Source organism: Stegodyphus dumicola, chromosome 7 (genome assembly GCF_044657685.1).
Source record: "Stegodyphus dumicola isolate Sdum_Otavi_A_Nest chromosome 7, ASM4465768v1".
Lineage (NCBI taxonomy): Eukaryota > Metazoa > Arthropoda > Arachnida > Araneae > Eresidae > Stegodyphus > Stegodyphus dumicola.
The window spans coordinates 110,062,514-110,077,941 of record NC_140774.1 but is presented as its reverse complement, the minus strand read 5'-3'; the positions used below and the strand labels follow the sequence as shown (position 1 = coordinate 110,077,941).

Below are 15,428 nucleotides of genomic sequence, written 5' to 3'. Positions count from 1 at the left end.
AACCCCTAATCTGGAGTTGCCGAAGTCCCGACAAGTCTGGATTACGGACTTTGTACTGTGTATGATTTAAAAATTATTTTTTTAAAAGATAAGTAAACATTAGTATGCTCATAAGAAAATAATTTTCATAAATACATTTATTTGTAAATTAAATTCCAAAATTAATCTAAGCAACCCATTACAGTTATAAAATATTAATACCTGACATAATGGTAATAAAACAATAAGCATATACAGTCAAACCCTGCCATAATAAATTTCAAGGGACCAGAAGTTTGATTTGCTATACCTGATCCGATATAAAAAATGCACTATTTCACAAACATATGTAAAAACTGAATGATGAATAAAGAAAAAACTGATTAGCATAGTTACATCTACACTGCTGGCCATTAAAACCGCAACACCATGAAGGAAAGCAAATACAAGAAAGATATTAATTGCATGTAAACTGTATGGCATGAAGACAAAATGATTAAATTTGTAAGCATTTTGGAGGTTTACAGGGGTGCAAAATTAGTAGAAACAGCTGCCACCCTTAATAGCTAAAACGGCCCTTACCCCATTATGCATGGAGTCAAATTGGATTTGGATGAGAGAAATGGACAACTTATTGATTCCGTGCTGCTTCAAGTCTATGCTACACTTCCTGAACTGTATTAGCTGAAGAGGGTTGATGGACCAGTCCTTCAGCAACCCATGACCAGATGTTTTCAATGGGTGACAGACCTGGAGACTGTGCAGGCCACGGCAGCAATCGAATACTCTGTGTATCGAGAAAGGTCAGAACACAATGTGCAACATGTGGCCTTGCATTATCTTGTTGGAACATGACGCTTGGGGGCCTCGAAGATAGAGCACAACTGGACTTAACCCCTTAACTGCCGGGGAAAATGCGCAAGATTCATTTCCCAATGCCACGTTTCCTCACACAGGCGTGCATAGTTATACGATGTATTAGTGGGAAAATAAGTGCAAGTTTTACTTTCTAAAAACTGTTAACTTTCACAAAATAAAGAATAAAAGAAAAAAATGAATGCACAAAATTTAATGTTTTGAGTATAAGTATAATAAAAATGATGCTTTTATAATAAAAAATATCCCTAAAATGGAGTTTCGATCAATTCATTTTTAGACCAGTAAAGTGTAATATCAGGTTTCAGTGTTATACTTTGTGAAGTCAGTATGCCTAAAAAAAAACATATATTTCTTCTGAACTGGTTGAATGCCACGATTTTGTTCTTGATTTTTCGTTTGCAAGGTGTTGGTTCATATACTCGTCTACAAAACGGTTAGTTCCAGCACCAATATGAAGCACAAGCAGCTCTTCAAAAAGATAAATGGGTTTTTGAAACATCTGTTATATCTTTCTTTATTCCTGGAACCTACTACAAAATGTAAATGAAAAGAGGACACAGAATAAAATAAAATACGTTTTACTGAAACAACACCAGCCAATACCGTGCAGTCATTACTTTCACCACTTTAGACACACCCCTCTCTCCAATTTCTCCCCAAACTTCTCTGAAATAGTATCCTCCTTTGCATACTTTGTCAAGGTGATTGCGATGTTGCATTCCAAAGCTTTGCGAATAATTTTACAGGTAGCAGCTCAAAGCAAATGACAGTAGTTTGGAAGGGTGTATAAAAGCCCGTGGCAGTTCACGCATCGGCTGAGCAAGGCATATATATACACCCATGGCAGTTAAGGGCTTAAGATGTCAGAAATGTACCCATCTGCATTTAAATTACCGTCGATACGAACTAAAGATGTGCGTGTCGTGTAACCAAATGGCTGCCCAAAGCATCACACCAGGTGCACCATCCCTATGTTGATACTGAATACAAGCAGGTGATGTGCGGTCTCCTCGGACACTCCATACACATATAACAGCCATCAGAATACTGCACGCAGAACCAGGACTCATTTGAAAAGCAGACATTGTACCACTCCTGTACCTAGCTTTGTCATTTGCTGCACCAGAGTCCCCATCTCTCTCTATGCTGCATTGCCAAGGCAAGCCGAAGTAGTGGTCATCCTGCTGATAGTCCACGCTGCTGCAAAAGTCGATGCACTTTACAAGCTGCAGAAATGTTCATTTCCTGACTAACGGTCAGTTATGTGGTCGTATGATTTTGCAAGGTTAACCTCACAACATGTCTGTTGGAGTCTCATGGGAGGGTGTTGAGATCCTGCATGCCATTCACTGTGACCCTCAGCAATCCATTGATTCCATATTCACATGACAGTGGTTGGAAGTTGACCAATGCACCTGGAGATATCACAGAATGATAATCTACATTTTTGAAATGCAACGAGCCTGCCTCTATAGACAGGGTTCGTAGCCACATTTTAGTTAAAAAAATAAGCACCTATAAGCACTCCCGTTTCAAGCACATTTTAAGGAAAAAATAAGCATCCGTCTAATTACATTATACACAACTGCATAACCTTAAAAGAAAAATTAGACTTGTAATTTAAAATATGAGCAATGCAATATTTATTAAGAGAATGAGCATTACCTCAACCATGGAAAATAATTAACTTTTTTTTTTAAATTTTAAATGACAATTCAATTTACAGAATTAATTTACAATGAGAGAAAAAAAAACTATGCATAACTAAATTATATTACAAGATTTAATGATAAAATTTCAGTTCAAAATATAGAAAATAAATAATAATAATAAGTTATATTAATTGTATTCGTTTGGCACCTAATAATAAATACAATTTATTTTTTACACTCATATTAATATTTAAATAATTTAACTTAAATCAAAATTCTGAACATTTTATAAATTTTCACTGCATAACAGTTTTCCCTTAACATATATTCCAAGCAAAGTAATTTAAGTAAAAAAGACGCACATTTCTGAAATCAGAAGACGGGAAATTGCTTCACGCAGTCATCCTTTAACAGTAAAAGATTAACTAACCCGCATACTCAGAAATTGCCGAATATTCTGGATAGTAACTGGAAAAAGAGGAGTGGGGGAGATTGTAGCCATTCTTTAGATTTCTCGGCTAAATAAATGATTTTGACATTTCGACATGTGCATCATATAAAAATAGACCAACGGAACTCAGAAATATTCTGCTTAGAAAGCACAGTAAAACTCTTTTAAGTGTTCATAAACAAATCTCAGACTGAGCATCAAAATCTCTGCAAAATACCACAAACGTTATTGCGCAATACGTGCGGCGTAATTCTTCCACATGTGATATTACGCAATTGGAATCAACAGTTGCCGGTATTCGGAGAGTAAAGAACTAAAGGAAAAGAAAGAGACTTACTAATCTGGGGTGTTTCTGATTCTAATTTTCAACAGACTGCGTTAAATTTCCGGAATAGAATCAATCTTCGCTTGGGATGGGTAGACCACAAAAAATTTTAGTCCTATTCAATCCAGATTGGACAGTGACAAAAAAAAAGTCCGCTGCTTCAATATTAGAGATTTTGCAGAGAAAGGGGAGAACCTCTGTACTGTATAACGTATCGGGGAAAAAAAAAATATTTTGACTATTCGATTACTTTCCTTTTATTTAAGCTATTCCGAATATTATTCCTTAGAAAGCTAATCTGTGTAAAAACATACTCATTTTTGGAAGTTTATTTATACTTCAGGAGTTACTGCAACTATATTATTATAAATATTCATGCATATGCTCATAATATAAGCATAACGATCATAATAAACACGAATATGAACTGACCACGTTGAACAAGAATGCAAATTATTAAAATCTTGATAGAAATCCAAACGTGTGTAGTAACTGGGTGGAAGGAAAAGAATGCCGAATGTACCGGAATTTTCTACCGTTTTCGCAATTCTTTGACCAATAGAATGACGTGCACCTGTCTGTACTCTCGTGCGCACCATAGGTTATGTTAATGCAGAGAAAGGGGGGAAAAGCAATTTCCAGGAGTATGATTCACCATCTGATGTTGCATATAAGGAAGAAAAGTTGTTTATTTAGTTTCGGCTTTGGTACGGGGAAAAGACGTGTGTTCATTAGAAAAAAAGAATTAAAAAAAAGCCCTAAAAGCAAAAAATAAGCACTAAAAGCAAAAAAATAAGGACTTTAAAGAAAAAGTAAGCACCTATAAGTGCCTTTATATTTTATTTTCAAATATAAGGACTTATAAGCACTTGTAAGGACCGCTATGAACCCTGATAGAATTTCGAAACTTGCTGTTACTTCTTATTAGAGGCATAACACATAATTTTGAGCAAACTCCAACCTTACAAAGCACTTTCCGAATGAGAATTCCACTACACAACTTTTTTTTTTATGCAGTGCTTCAGACGTTGCTAGTATTGTTATGTGTAGTTATTAAATTTGGTGTTCTCCCCACAGCCTCTTAAAGATGTTTGGCAAATTCTTTAACTTTATCAGATACATGTGCCCAGATATTTGCAGATTGGATTTTTTATATGATGATTATTTCAGCAATACTTTTTCAGCACCTCTTCAGCACATTTCTCAACATTTTTTCAATTTCCAAATTTTTTCCATGAGCAGAAATCAAAACGCTTTGATTTTTTTCATATGGTATTAAATGTAAATTTGGATACATGTCATTTCTGGAAGATATTGATTTAGTTGCATTCATTATATATTTTTTTAACAATGTTCACCTTATCTTCAATATTTAAGCTGTACATTTACACATGGGTGAATTTTTGACTCAGAAACAGAGTGAAGTTTTGTTCTTCTGGTGAAAATGTAAACAAGATAATTTTATCACCTGTGTGTCTTATATAATGTCCAGTGAGAACACAATCATTCACATCCCCCAAGATAGGCAAAACAATGTTTGTATTGCAAAGATTTAATTACATTTATAAGTAGTACTTCATTACTTGCAAGAGACCTAAAGAATGCAAAACCTCCATTTGGAGGACAGACTGGGAAAGCATTTATACTCAAACAAATTGATAAGGGAAAACAATTTTCATTGTCTAGCAGCAGAATTGACTGTAAAGGAGGCTGATAAGATTCACTACTTCTTCCTTTCTACAATAGCAAAAATTTCAAAATTTCCATTATGGCATAAACTATGAATGGAGTCCCGTCTCGTAGCTCAGTCAAAGAATTTCATTAAAATCAGGGAATTCATTCATGTTTTCTGGTTTAATACTCATGCACACTATACGGTGTCCCAACATATACTCAATGTGTCCTCATTCTCCTACAGCTCAGTGCAGCACCTAGAATCCTAGACTTCGTGCCACGTAGCTTTTGTTTAGAACATAGAGAAAAATGGGGGTTAAAATAAAGGAAAAATAATATAAAGGTGTTTTCCTTTATATTTGGAAAGTGAATAGTAATATCCTAAATGTAGATCCTTTTAATGGTTAGCAATTTTTTCATTAAAACTTGCAGAAATTCTTGAAAAATACAAAGGAAAAAAAGTTTCAATTAAATATATCTATTTAGTTCATTACATCTCATTTTCATACTTTTGAAGCTTTGATTTAAAAGCATAAAAGAGCCAAGTATTCAGGAAATCTGATGGTACCAGAAATTTTTTTTAGTTATATCCAGGGATTTGTTCTTATGGCAAGGTTCAACTGTAGTTATGTCAGAAATGTACCGTAATTTCTGGAAGAAACGCCGCGGCGTTTACGTGTTTAAAACTTAAATTTTCAGCGGGTGCGGCGATTCTACCCATGCGACGTTTACGTGCACTAAAAATAAAATATTTCCTATGATGGTCATTGTACATAGTTTGGATGGCCTTGTCATTGTGCATAGACTGGTGCTGTTACCTCACAAAAGACCACTCAGTTGCTTTTTGCGAACGTTATTTTGTTTACATTCTTTCCCTTGAACAGACTTACATGCCTTATTCACCCTAAACGAGATCTCAGAACAATAACATTCTTCCCCTTTTCAAATCAACATTCTCATCAGTTCGAATTGTCTCTCTCCTCTGCCATTCGATGAATCTTCCAGGACCCATCCTCTCCCCACCCGTCTTTTCTGCAATTTAAAAAAATTTGAAAACAAACGCAGACACGACTCCACCTGCCTCGCAATAACAACTCTGACGTATTTCCCCTTCAGCAGGAATGGATTTTTCTTGGCATTCTGCCAGATACAGATCCCATCAGTTTGAGTACAAGTACTTGTTGGATAGTTTTTAAGAAAGAAGGGAGCGGAAAAATTTTGAAAATGTCCCTAAACGGCACAGAAGCAATACTGCTGGTTTTAAGCTTAATGTAATTTTACGTGCTGAACAAATTAGAAATTGAGCAGCAGCTCGAGAGTTTGAAGTGGACGACAGACGTATTCGACGTTGGAGAACTGAAAAAGAACTTCTTAAAAATATGCCACAACAGAAACGAGCCAAAAGAAGTGGTACTGTAAGGTGGCCAAATCTAGAGGACGACATTGCAAACTGGATAAAGGAGCAACGAGGAAAGGGAATGTCAATTTCGACTGTAAAAATTCGCTTACAAGCAAAATTTATAACAAAACGAATGAACATAAATGATTTCAAAGGAGGTGTAGCAGATTTATGAAAAGAAAAAATATTTCTGTGCGTACTAGAACAACAGTCGAGCTACAATTACCAATGGACACTGGCAGGATAAAAAGTCATCTTTTCTAAAATATGTGACAGCTATTATTGACAAAAAAAAAAAAAAAAAAAAAACTTCTTCGGTCGCAGATAATAAATATGGATGAAACGCCATTAGCTTTCGACTCTCTGCAAACAGAACTGTTGATGAAACTGGTGCAAAAACTGTATGTTTATGACGGGGCATGAAAGAACGTCATTTACATGTGTATTAGCTTGTGCCACAAACGGTGACAAGCTAAAGCCGATGATCATTTTTAAATGAAAGACTATTCCGAAGGGAGATGGTATATTATATATCAGGACTCAGGTTGAGTTTTTGCATCTATACGGCCCACGACGATGTCACGCGAAATTTAATCTATTGCGGCATTTCTGTGTAATTTTAATATTTTCCCCGCCATTTTTCTCGAGTGCGGCGTTTACGCTGATGCGGCCTTTCTTCCGGAAATTACAGTATATAAAACATATATTGCAAAATTTTAATTGTGCTAATGTAATTTAATTAATTAATATTAAGGATTTTATTTAACTGAAATTGTTTGTGACTAGTATAGCAAATATTTTTTTTTGGCAGTTAAAATTTTCAATTATATTTAATTTTCAATGCTTAGACTTTCTAAAAAAACAGAAAGCGTTTTTTTTTTCAGAATATCTGGATGGAAGCAGAGATCGAATTACTTGGTCAGTGTCCCCAAACTGATTATTTTGGAAGGTTTTAAATGATTTATAATGAGAAACAGCTATTAAAAATATTTCATAGCTGTGGGAGGCTTTATTTACCGAGTCTTGAAAAGGAAGGAATAATTGTTTCTTTGCTTCTCTTTTGGTTTATGAATGTTGCAAGTGAAGGATAAATGAGTTTCCCAAATGGAGGGACATCTGTAAATTTTGTCAGGCAGCTTTTTGTGAGGCCAGCAGTGACTTTATGTCTGTATTATTCTCTGAAGTTAAAAGGGGTCGAATTTCTATTTTGCATGCATTTGGAGTCGACTCACTTGTTGCAGGTGTTCAAATTGTCTTTGTAGCAGAATCTCTGTTTCTATTTGTTGAGAGGGACTGAAAGTAATAAAAATAAAAAGAGAACATTTTTCCAGTTAGTCAAACATAATTTTATGTTCAATTTTCAGCCTGTAGAATTTTGATCGATAGAGAAACCGAGTTTTTGGCGAGGCTTGTATAGGAGTTTTGAGTTTGGTCTGAAGTCATCAAGTAAGAAAAAGAAGAATCTAGGGCTAGCTTGTCTGCACAAGTGGTCTGGCACCCCATTTATTTCCCTGAATGGAGATTGCTTGGAGCCGAAAACTGTCTGCCGAAGAAGCGGAACTGGCATTGTCTCATGATGGGCCCAAACTGGCTGGGGTGTGGAGGATCTGCATAGCAGCTGCATGATTTCAAGCAAAGGAAAACCTGTTAGAGTGAATGACTAGAGCTCTACCTTGTATTTCTGATGAAAGTGCAATTTAGTGCATATTTAAAAGTTTTGCACTGTTCCTGAATTTACTCTAAAAATGTGTTTTGAAATAAAAATTTCTGCTGAAAGCTTAGCAATTTGAAATGAGAAATATCATCTGCTAAATTTATTCTTCTTCCAAAATATTGCATGTAAACAAACTGTGGATTATAAGATATATTTTCGCACCTTCTGTAAAGACCTCACAAGAGAAGTTGATGTTGGACTTCAGCCTGTGAGTGAATTTTTTTATCCCTGTCTTCCCTTTTATAATTATGACTAAGTAATGATCAGTTATTGTAATATACATGTAAAGGAAATGATTAGACGATTTAAGTAATGATTAGGTATTTTAATGTATATGCAAACAAATTTATTAGAAAAATTTGTGAACTATGGAATGTAAAAGTAATATTACAATAAGATATAATACGTAAAATTAGGGTACTTTATTTAGCGAGTTGAAAGTTATCTGTTTAAATGCATCTTAAGGAAAATATTGTAGGAAACTGATCAGTTAACCCAATTACTTGCTTATTTAATCTAGAATTTAATAAATGTGTTTAGTGATAAATATATGATGTTTCATTTGAGTTATTTTATTTGGTGGTTTGTCTAGTCACTCTATTTGTTTGATTTGCGAGGCTTTAGGAAACATGGAGGTTGATTTAAATAAGGTATTGCCAAATATTTTCAAGTATTAAAAACCCAATGCTTACAATTATTTGTACTAACCACTTTTTATATTTATACTTATTATTATATTGGATGATTATTGATTGAATTATTTGGTTATTTGAAAAATTAAATTAAATTTGAGAAATTAAACCAATTTATTTCCGGAGAACTGACTGATTGATATGTATGAATAATTCATCCTTGATGTTTGTGAAGTTGTAAATTAAAGGAAATGAACTTGTGGCTAACTGTAGAGATAATCATGAAATTTATTTACTCTATGTGTTTTGAAGTAATGGTATTTTCTAAGAAAAATAGCATTCTGTTTACCCAAGCACCAGCAAGGATTTATTCCTTTTCATTTTCAGGTTATTGATTAAATAAATGTGAATTTTAATTTTGATTGTGAAAATTGATTTTTAGGATATGTATTTATTGATTTAATTTGAGTTTAGATCAATCATGAGGTTTCTCTACACAGTATGAGAGTTTTACGCTTTTTATTATTTTTTTTTAAATTGATTCTTTCTTTTCTTTCTTTTTTTTTTTTTTTTTAAATCAAGTACCAGTAAGTGAAAAGGTTAAGTTAAATAAGTCAGTTAATTTGAAAATATATATACATATATATTTTGTGTAATTTTTTCCCTCACCTAACATAAAACATTACTATACAAAACAATTTAATGAAAAGTGCTGTTTCACACAGATACATTTTGTTTGTTGTCGTGTCCATGAAGTCAGTTAGATCGTACCATGGGTGGTGCAGACTACCATAGGTATCTCAAGGCAATTTCTTCATAGAGGTCTCCCTGGGGAAAATCACTAATTTGCTGCTCATTGCCATACAATGGGTGTGATTTGAAGCAATTTTTTTTTTTTCTCCAGTTTTCTGTTGTTTCATGCTGCCATCTGAGAAAATACAGTTTGTCCCAGCTCCTCCATTAATTAAAAATCTTATCTGAAAATCCATCTGGGAAGACACAAACACACTCATTCTCTGAGTACGATTCCATAGTATTGATCCCTTTAGCTTTGATATTGATAAATGGATCTCTTTTATGGAGTATTGTTCATGAAGATTAATAGCAACTGTAGTATTTTGAGGTAGCAAAGATGCAAAAGTTGGCTCCTGTAGAATGGTATACTCGTAATGTTCCAGGCCAATTTGCCATCTAATCTCTTGATTGTACAGCAAGCCTTGTTTTTTTGCTCCACTTCTGAAAAGTTTTTTTTTTTTTTTTTTTCCTAATGTGATCTTTGTTATGGTTTCTGATCTTGTTGGTGAATTTGATAACATTAAATTTCCTTCTGTTTTATAAGGTCTCGAGAGCACATTCTTGCTGTGATTTTAGATTATTTGAGGATGAGACTGCTCCAATAATTATTTTTGTTGCTCTTGCTTGTATGTTATCGAGATTAACTAATGCAGATTCTGAAACATGGAACCAGACTGGTTTTACAGATAGAGTGTGCTTGATATATTTCAGTTATACTATAGGCATAAATATTCTTAAAATTTCGACACTATTACTATCATATGGATATTTTTAAAGATCCTGAAGTACTAAAAGAATAATGATCTTTTGAGGATTTAAACAATTATAAATTCATACTTAGTATAACGATATTGTTGAATTAATTTTATTTAACAAAGTTGCTTAACAAGGTATACCAAAAGATCAAAATTGACTGCATTCAGAAATTTGTGTATGAAATTTCAAATATTTAACATTTAAAGACAGTTTTTTAAAAGCTAAGGCCTAATTGTATTTCTGTAGACTAAGGGTAATAGTTTAATATGACTAGTTTTGAAAATTTTAGTGAAATCAAGTTATTTCACAACAAAATGAAGCTTTACACCAATAGAAGAATGTTCAGGCACATATCTGAACATGCAGTCAAATACAGAGGCCACAGAGGTGGAGGAAAACAAACATTTAAAATCAAGTTGTCATGCTTCAAAACAAGTTACCAGTTTTCACAAAATGCAAGAACTGTTTCACCTGTTCAAGCATTTATAATAAATGATTATTTATTACCTCCAGCTGGAGGTACCACTTGATCAAGGAGTTCATCACTTGTGCGTTTCCATATTTTCTTAATCACTGCCCGTAATTCTTCATTTGCCTCATCAATATTTCCTGCATTACACAAAAACAATAAATAAATAAATAAAACAAGATTAATACACATTTAAAAAAATCTAAACATAGACTTTTTTAAAATGTTGCAAAATTTAACTTACATTCAGAACATTTAAAAGGTTTCAACAACCCTCATGGAATTTTTTATATAATGTTAAAAAATAATTTATAGCTTTGGAAAACTTGACTAATCTAAATATTTACATTAATTTCTAACACTGAGTTATAACTAATGATATGTATACTTCTGCATACTATTCTAACGTAGTTACACATTTAAGATTCAAATAAAGGCAAATTAAAAAAAAAAAAAAAAAACCTTAGAAAATTTTCGAAAAAGCATCTTTTTCCTTGGCCAAATAGCTCCAATACATGTTTTGCCAAAATCAAATAATCTAGTTCAATTTAATCTACTTCAGTTTACAACTTTTTTTAATGAGGTAAAGTAATACATTCATAGATGATAAATTTCTTTTTTAAGATGCAAAGTGTAAAGAAATTAAACCTCAAAGAATATAGAGTCAGCAGCATATCAAGAACGCAAATTAGCACCTCCCTGCCAATAAATGCATATTATAGATTGCTTTTGCATTAGTTTACACCGAAATAAGAGATATACATTACCAATAATTCGCATAAAAGGATAATTATAGTTTCACTATCATTGCAAACAACTTCTATGTTTGATAGAAAAGCAATTTTAACAGCATTTTGTCATTTTTACTAAAGATTCATGTTAAAATGCAATTATGAAAAGAGAAGCACAATTTTTAATCTGAGCAGCAGAAAAAATTATCCTACCTAAATATGACATTTAGCAAAATTTTATGCATATTTACATGATAAACATCAGCATAAAGAAGAAATTCAGCTTTCATTCCAAATTTTTACTTGTGATGTTTTTATTCTGACTGTTGTCTCCCATGTAAAATAGTGTTTGTAGTAGGTTCTATTCCCAAGATTTATTTAAAAAAAATGCAATTCAAATATCATCGACAGAGCAGATAAAATATCATTTTGATATGAAAACTGTGCGAGCATCTGAACAGCTATATTCTTGTGCATTTTGGTACAATATTTTATATATTGGTTGCTTATTATGGGAGAAAAAATGAAAGCTTAGCCTGAAGTTGGAAAAAAAAAAAAAAAAAAATCTGAAATGTTTCAGATTTTAAATTACGTCCAAAGGGGCGTTTTTTTAACGTTTTGAGTGTTACCTTTATTTATTAAATATCATGTTCTTTGCACTTAAACCATAAAATTCAGTTCAAGAGCAATATCGCAAAATAATGTTAAATTAAGCATATCTTTAGAATTTCCGATATACGGTCTCGCGAGCTGGAGATAAAAGTATTTTTTTTCTATATAACGTTGTCATTTCTCGCTTTTAAAGCATTGAGTTTGTAAATCAAAAATTCATTAAAGTTTTACAAAATATAAAATCTATAATAAAACAAATTCCAAATTTGGGATTTCAGATGCCCATATTCGCAGTAGGATTTCGTCATTCAAAATTCGATGGCTCTATGTACCATTGTTTTATCACAATGCGAGAAATAGACAATCATTTATGCAGATTTTTCATTATTTAATTTCTTCAAATATAATGCAGGACTCTAACATTTTGTGGCAACAGTTTGAAAAGTGAACCAACGTTTATGAGTCTGACGCAAAATCGCAAAACGAAAACAATAGTCCTTCAGGGACAAAGCCCCTTTGGACTAAAAAACCCATTTCATGTACTTAAGACTCAATAACATGCCGAACAAATACTAATTCAGAAGTCAAACAACAAAAATCAGCATTATATTTTCAAAATTTTCAAAGGACTAGTTTCGGTGGTTCAGTAAAACCACCAAAACTAGTCCTGTGAAAATTTTGAAAATATAATGCTGATTTTTTTTGTTTGACTTCTGAATTAGTATTTAATGTACTTATTTAACACCAAATACAGTATGCTTCTAGACAAAAGTTTAAGCAAATTCTTCCATAAAATAGTTTGCATTTTAAACCATTAGTTATTTTTACCATTTAGAAGAGAGGAGAAAAAAATTAATTGTGAAACAAAATACAGTCAAAAGTCTTTAATCCGGACTCGTCGGGACTTCGGCGATTCCGGATTACCGATTTTTACGGATTATAGATCATTATTTTAAATCTGGTAACATGGCATGCAGAAATTATAAAATTAAAAATATGAAACCATAATTTATGAAATAAAGAAAAATTATGATCTAAAGGGTATCAAATTTACAAAAACAAAACAAAAAAAAAAAAAAAAAAAGGCTTAATATTTATTTGTTTGTTTACTTTATTAAACATTTCTTTCAACGCGCGCATGCGTAAAGCATACATTATGCCGTTGAAATTAGAAAACTGCAACCAGAAAACTATTTGATGTATACTCGTGATATTTATGATGAATTTGATTTAAATCATATCAAAGACAGAGAACATCGAGATGAAATACTACATTTAGTAATGAACTAAAAGCCGAATAAAATAAAAACATCTGCCCTGAAGATAAGGATAGTGCTGACAGATCAACTTCCAGTTCATTGCGCTCCCCGACGTTCCCCTTTCCCGCAGAGCAGTGTGAAATTGATAAACAGATTTCGGAATGGTTAGAGAAACAAAGGATATGCCTTTATCCATTTTTTGCAGCAATTCCACTTTTTGTTTGATGGACATCAAAACATGCTTTCATTTTGTAGATCCTTTGGCAGTATCCAGCATTGGAAATTCTATTTGACATAATCGAAAGTTCAAGCTTACTTTTATAAAACTGCTCTGAAAAACAGTCTGCAAAAAATAATAAGCCGGATTTAATTCGAAGATTAAGGAACAACACAATCTGCAACATTAACTGAAATAGATAATTAGATAATTTTAACTTAGCTTATACCATCCGTTATACATTAAACATGCATGTGTAAACGTATTATGCACATGCATACAGGCATATGTGCATGCGTTGACGCATGGGCAGAAAGTTTGTAGCTTTGAGGTCCGGATTATAGATCATTCCGGATTAACGACTTTTGACTGTACAACTCAAAATACATACAAAAATTTCAATGTGTAATATATTTTGGAGGATGAATTTTAGCTAACCTTCTGTTTTGATATGCAAAGATGTCCTAACAAGAGCAAATAAAGTTGCATTAAACATAACAGTCCCATCACTATTTAGAGGCATATTCATGGAAACTAATTTCTGAAAGAAAAAAACAATAAATGGTGATAAACAATGATACACTGCTTTTACATTATAATTAAGAGTTTAAGAAAAAGAATTGTCAATATATAACTTTATAATGAAAAATCTTTGCATATTTATAAATTCAGTGAACTTTAAGGAAAAGAAATCTAAAAATTCAGTAGTATAAGTTATAAATTTTATAGCTATAGTCAGATGTTTAAAGAGTCAAATCACCATTTTTAACTTCTGGAAATTATATGTAGTAAAAACACAAAGATTTTGTCCCTGAATTGAAATTTACATAATTAAATTATTAATCTTCCATCAATACATTTTAATAAGAGAAATTAACATAATTGTTCTGTTCATTAAATTATTATCAGCACTAAAAGCATCAGTACTTTTGTCTCTAAAGTAACTAAATATAAAATGAAGTTATCAAATCTGTTGTGATAAATGTTATTTCTAAGTTCCATCAACATTTCTTTAAAGATAGTTATTAGAAACAAGTAGTGTAGTGTAACTATTTCTAGATTTGGTTCTTCATTAAAATATTAAATCTGCAGCTTTTCCAAATGATGCATAAAATATCTGAAATTGTTCATAAACTGAAGTAATATTATCACAATATTAACTGAAAGCTAAATTGTAATTAATTTAATCTGAGTCAAGCAATTTATATATACTGCATATTTCCGCAGATAAGAGGATAGTTGAAACATTAAAAAAGACAAAAAAACCTGGGGTCGTCTTATAGGCCAGATGAAAAAAAAAAAAAGATTAAAATTTGTATAAATTAAAACCATTATTAAATAAAATAAATCACTCACCAATGTACCTAAAATCCTGAAAAATCCTCACATTCATTATCGCAAATAGCTCCTCAAGTTCGGCCTCACTTTTATTGTTGAGAAGCTCATCAAATGTGTCCCAATTTCTACCTAGCAAATCATCAGTATTCCACAAAACAAATTGTCCTCAGTGCCATCCACAGAATTAGAAATCCCATACTTTGTTAAGGATTTGATCAGATTTCAACATGAAAACACAAAGCACATCATATCAAGCAGTCGGCATCTTTCATATACGATTTTTCACCACTCATCATTTACTTATTTTATTATTCATATATCTGATCTTTGAATGGTTTATTCCGAAAGAAGTCTATAGCATGATTCAGAGAGAAGTCTATAGCATGATTCAGAGAGAAGTCTATAGCATGATTTAGAGAGAAATCTATAGCATGATTCAGAGAGAAGTCTATAGCATGATTCAGAGAGAAATCTATAGCATGATTCAGAGAGAAGTCTATAGCATGATTCAGAGAGAAATCTATAGCATGATTCAGAGAGAAGTCT

General features: G+C 32.3%; 1 protein-coding gene across 9 annotated transcripts in view; it reads right to left on the bottom strand.

Moving 5' to 3' along the window:
• Positions 1-15,428, bottom strand: part of LOC118202388 (muscle calcium channel subunit alpha-1-like) — a 674,690-nt gene that overhangs the window by 59,174 nt on the left and 600,088 nt on the right. For all 9 annotated transcript variants that reach the window (XM_085820710.1, XM_085820709.1, XM_085820713.1 and 6 more), the window contains 2 exons: positions 13,983-14,085; positions 10,764-10,865 (listed from right to left, as the gene is read on the bottom strand). In XM_085820710.1, coding sequence (XP_085676836.1) covers positions 10,764-10,865; positions 13,983-14,085 — 205 coding nt within the window. The remainder of the gene's footprint in view (positions 1-10,763; positions 10,866-13,982; positions 14,086-15,428) is intronic.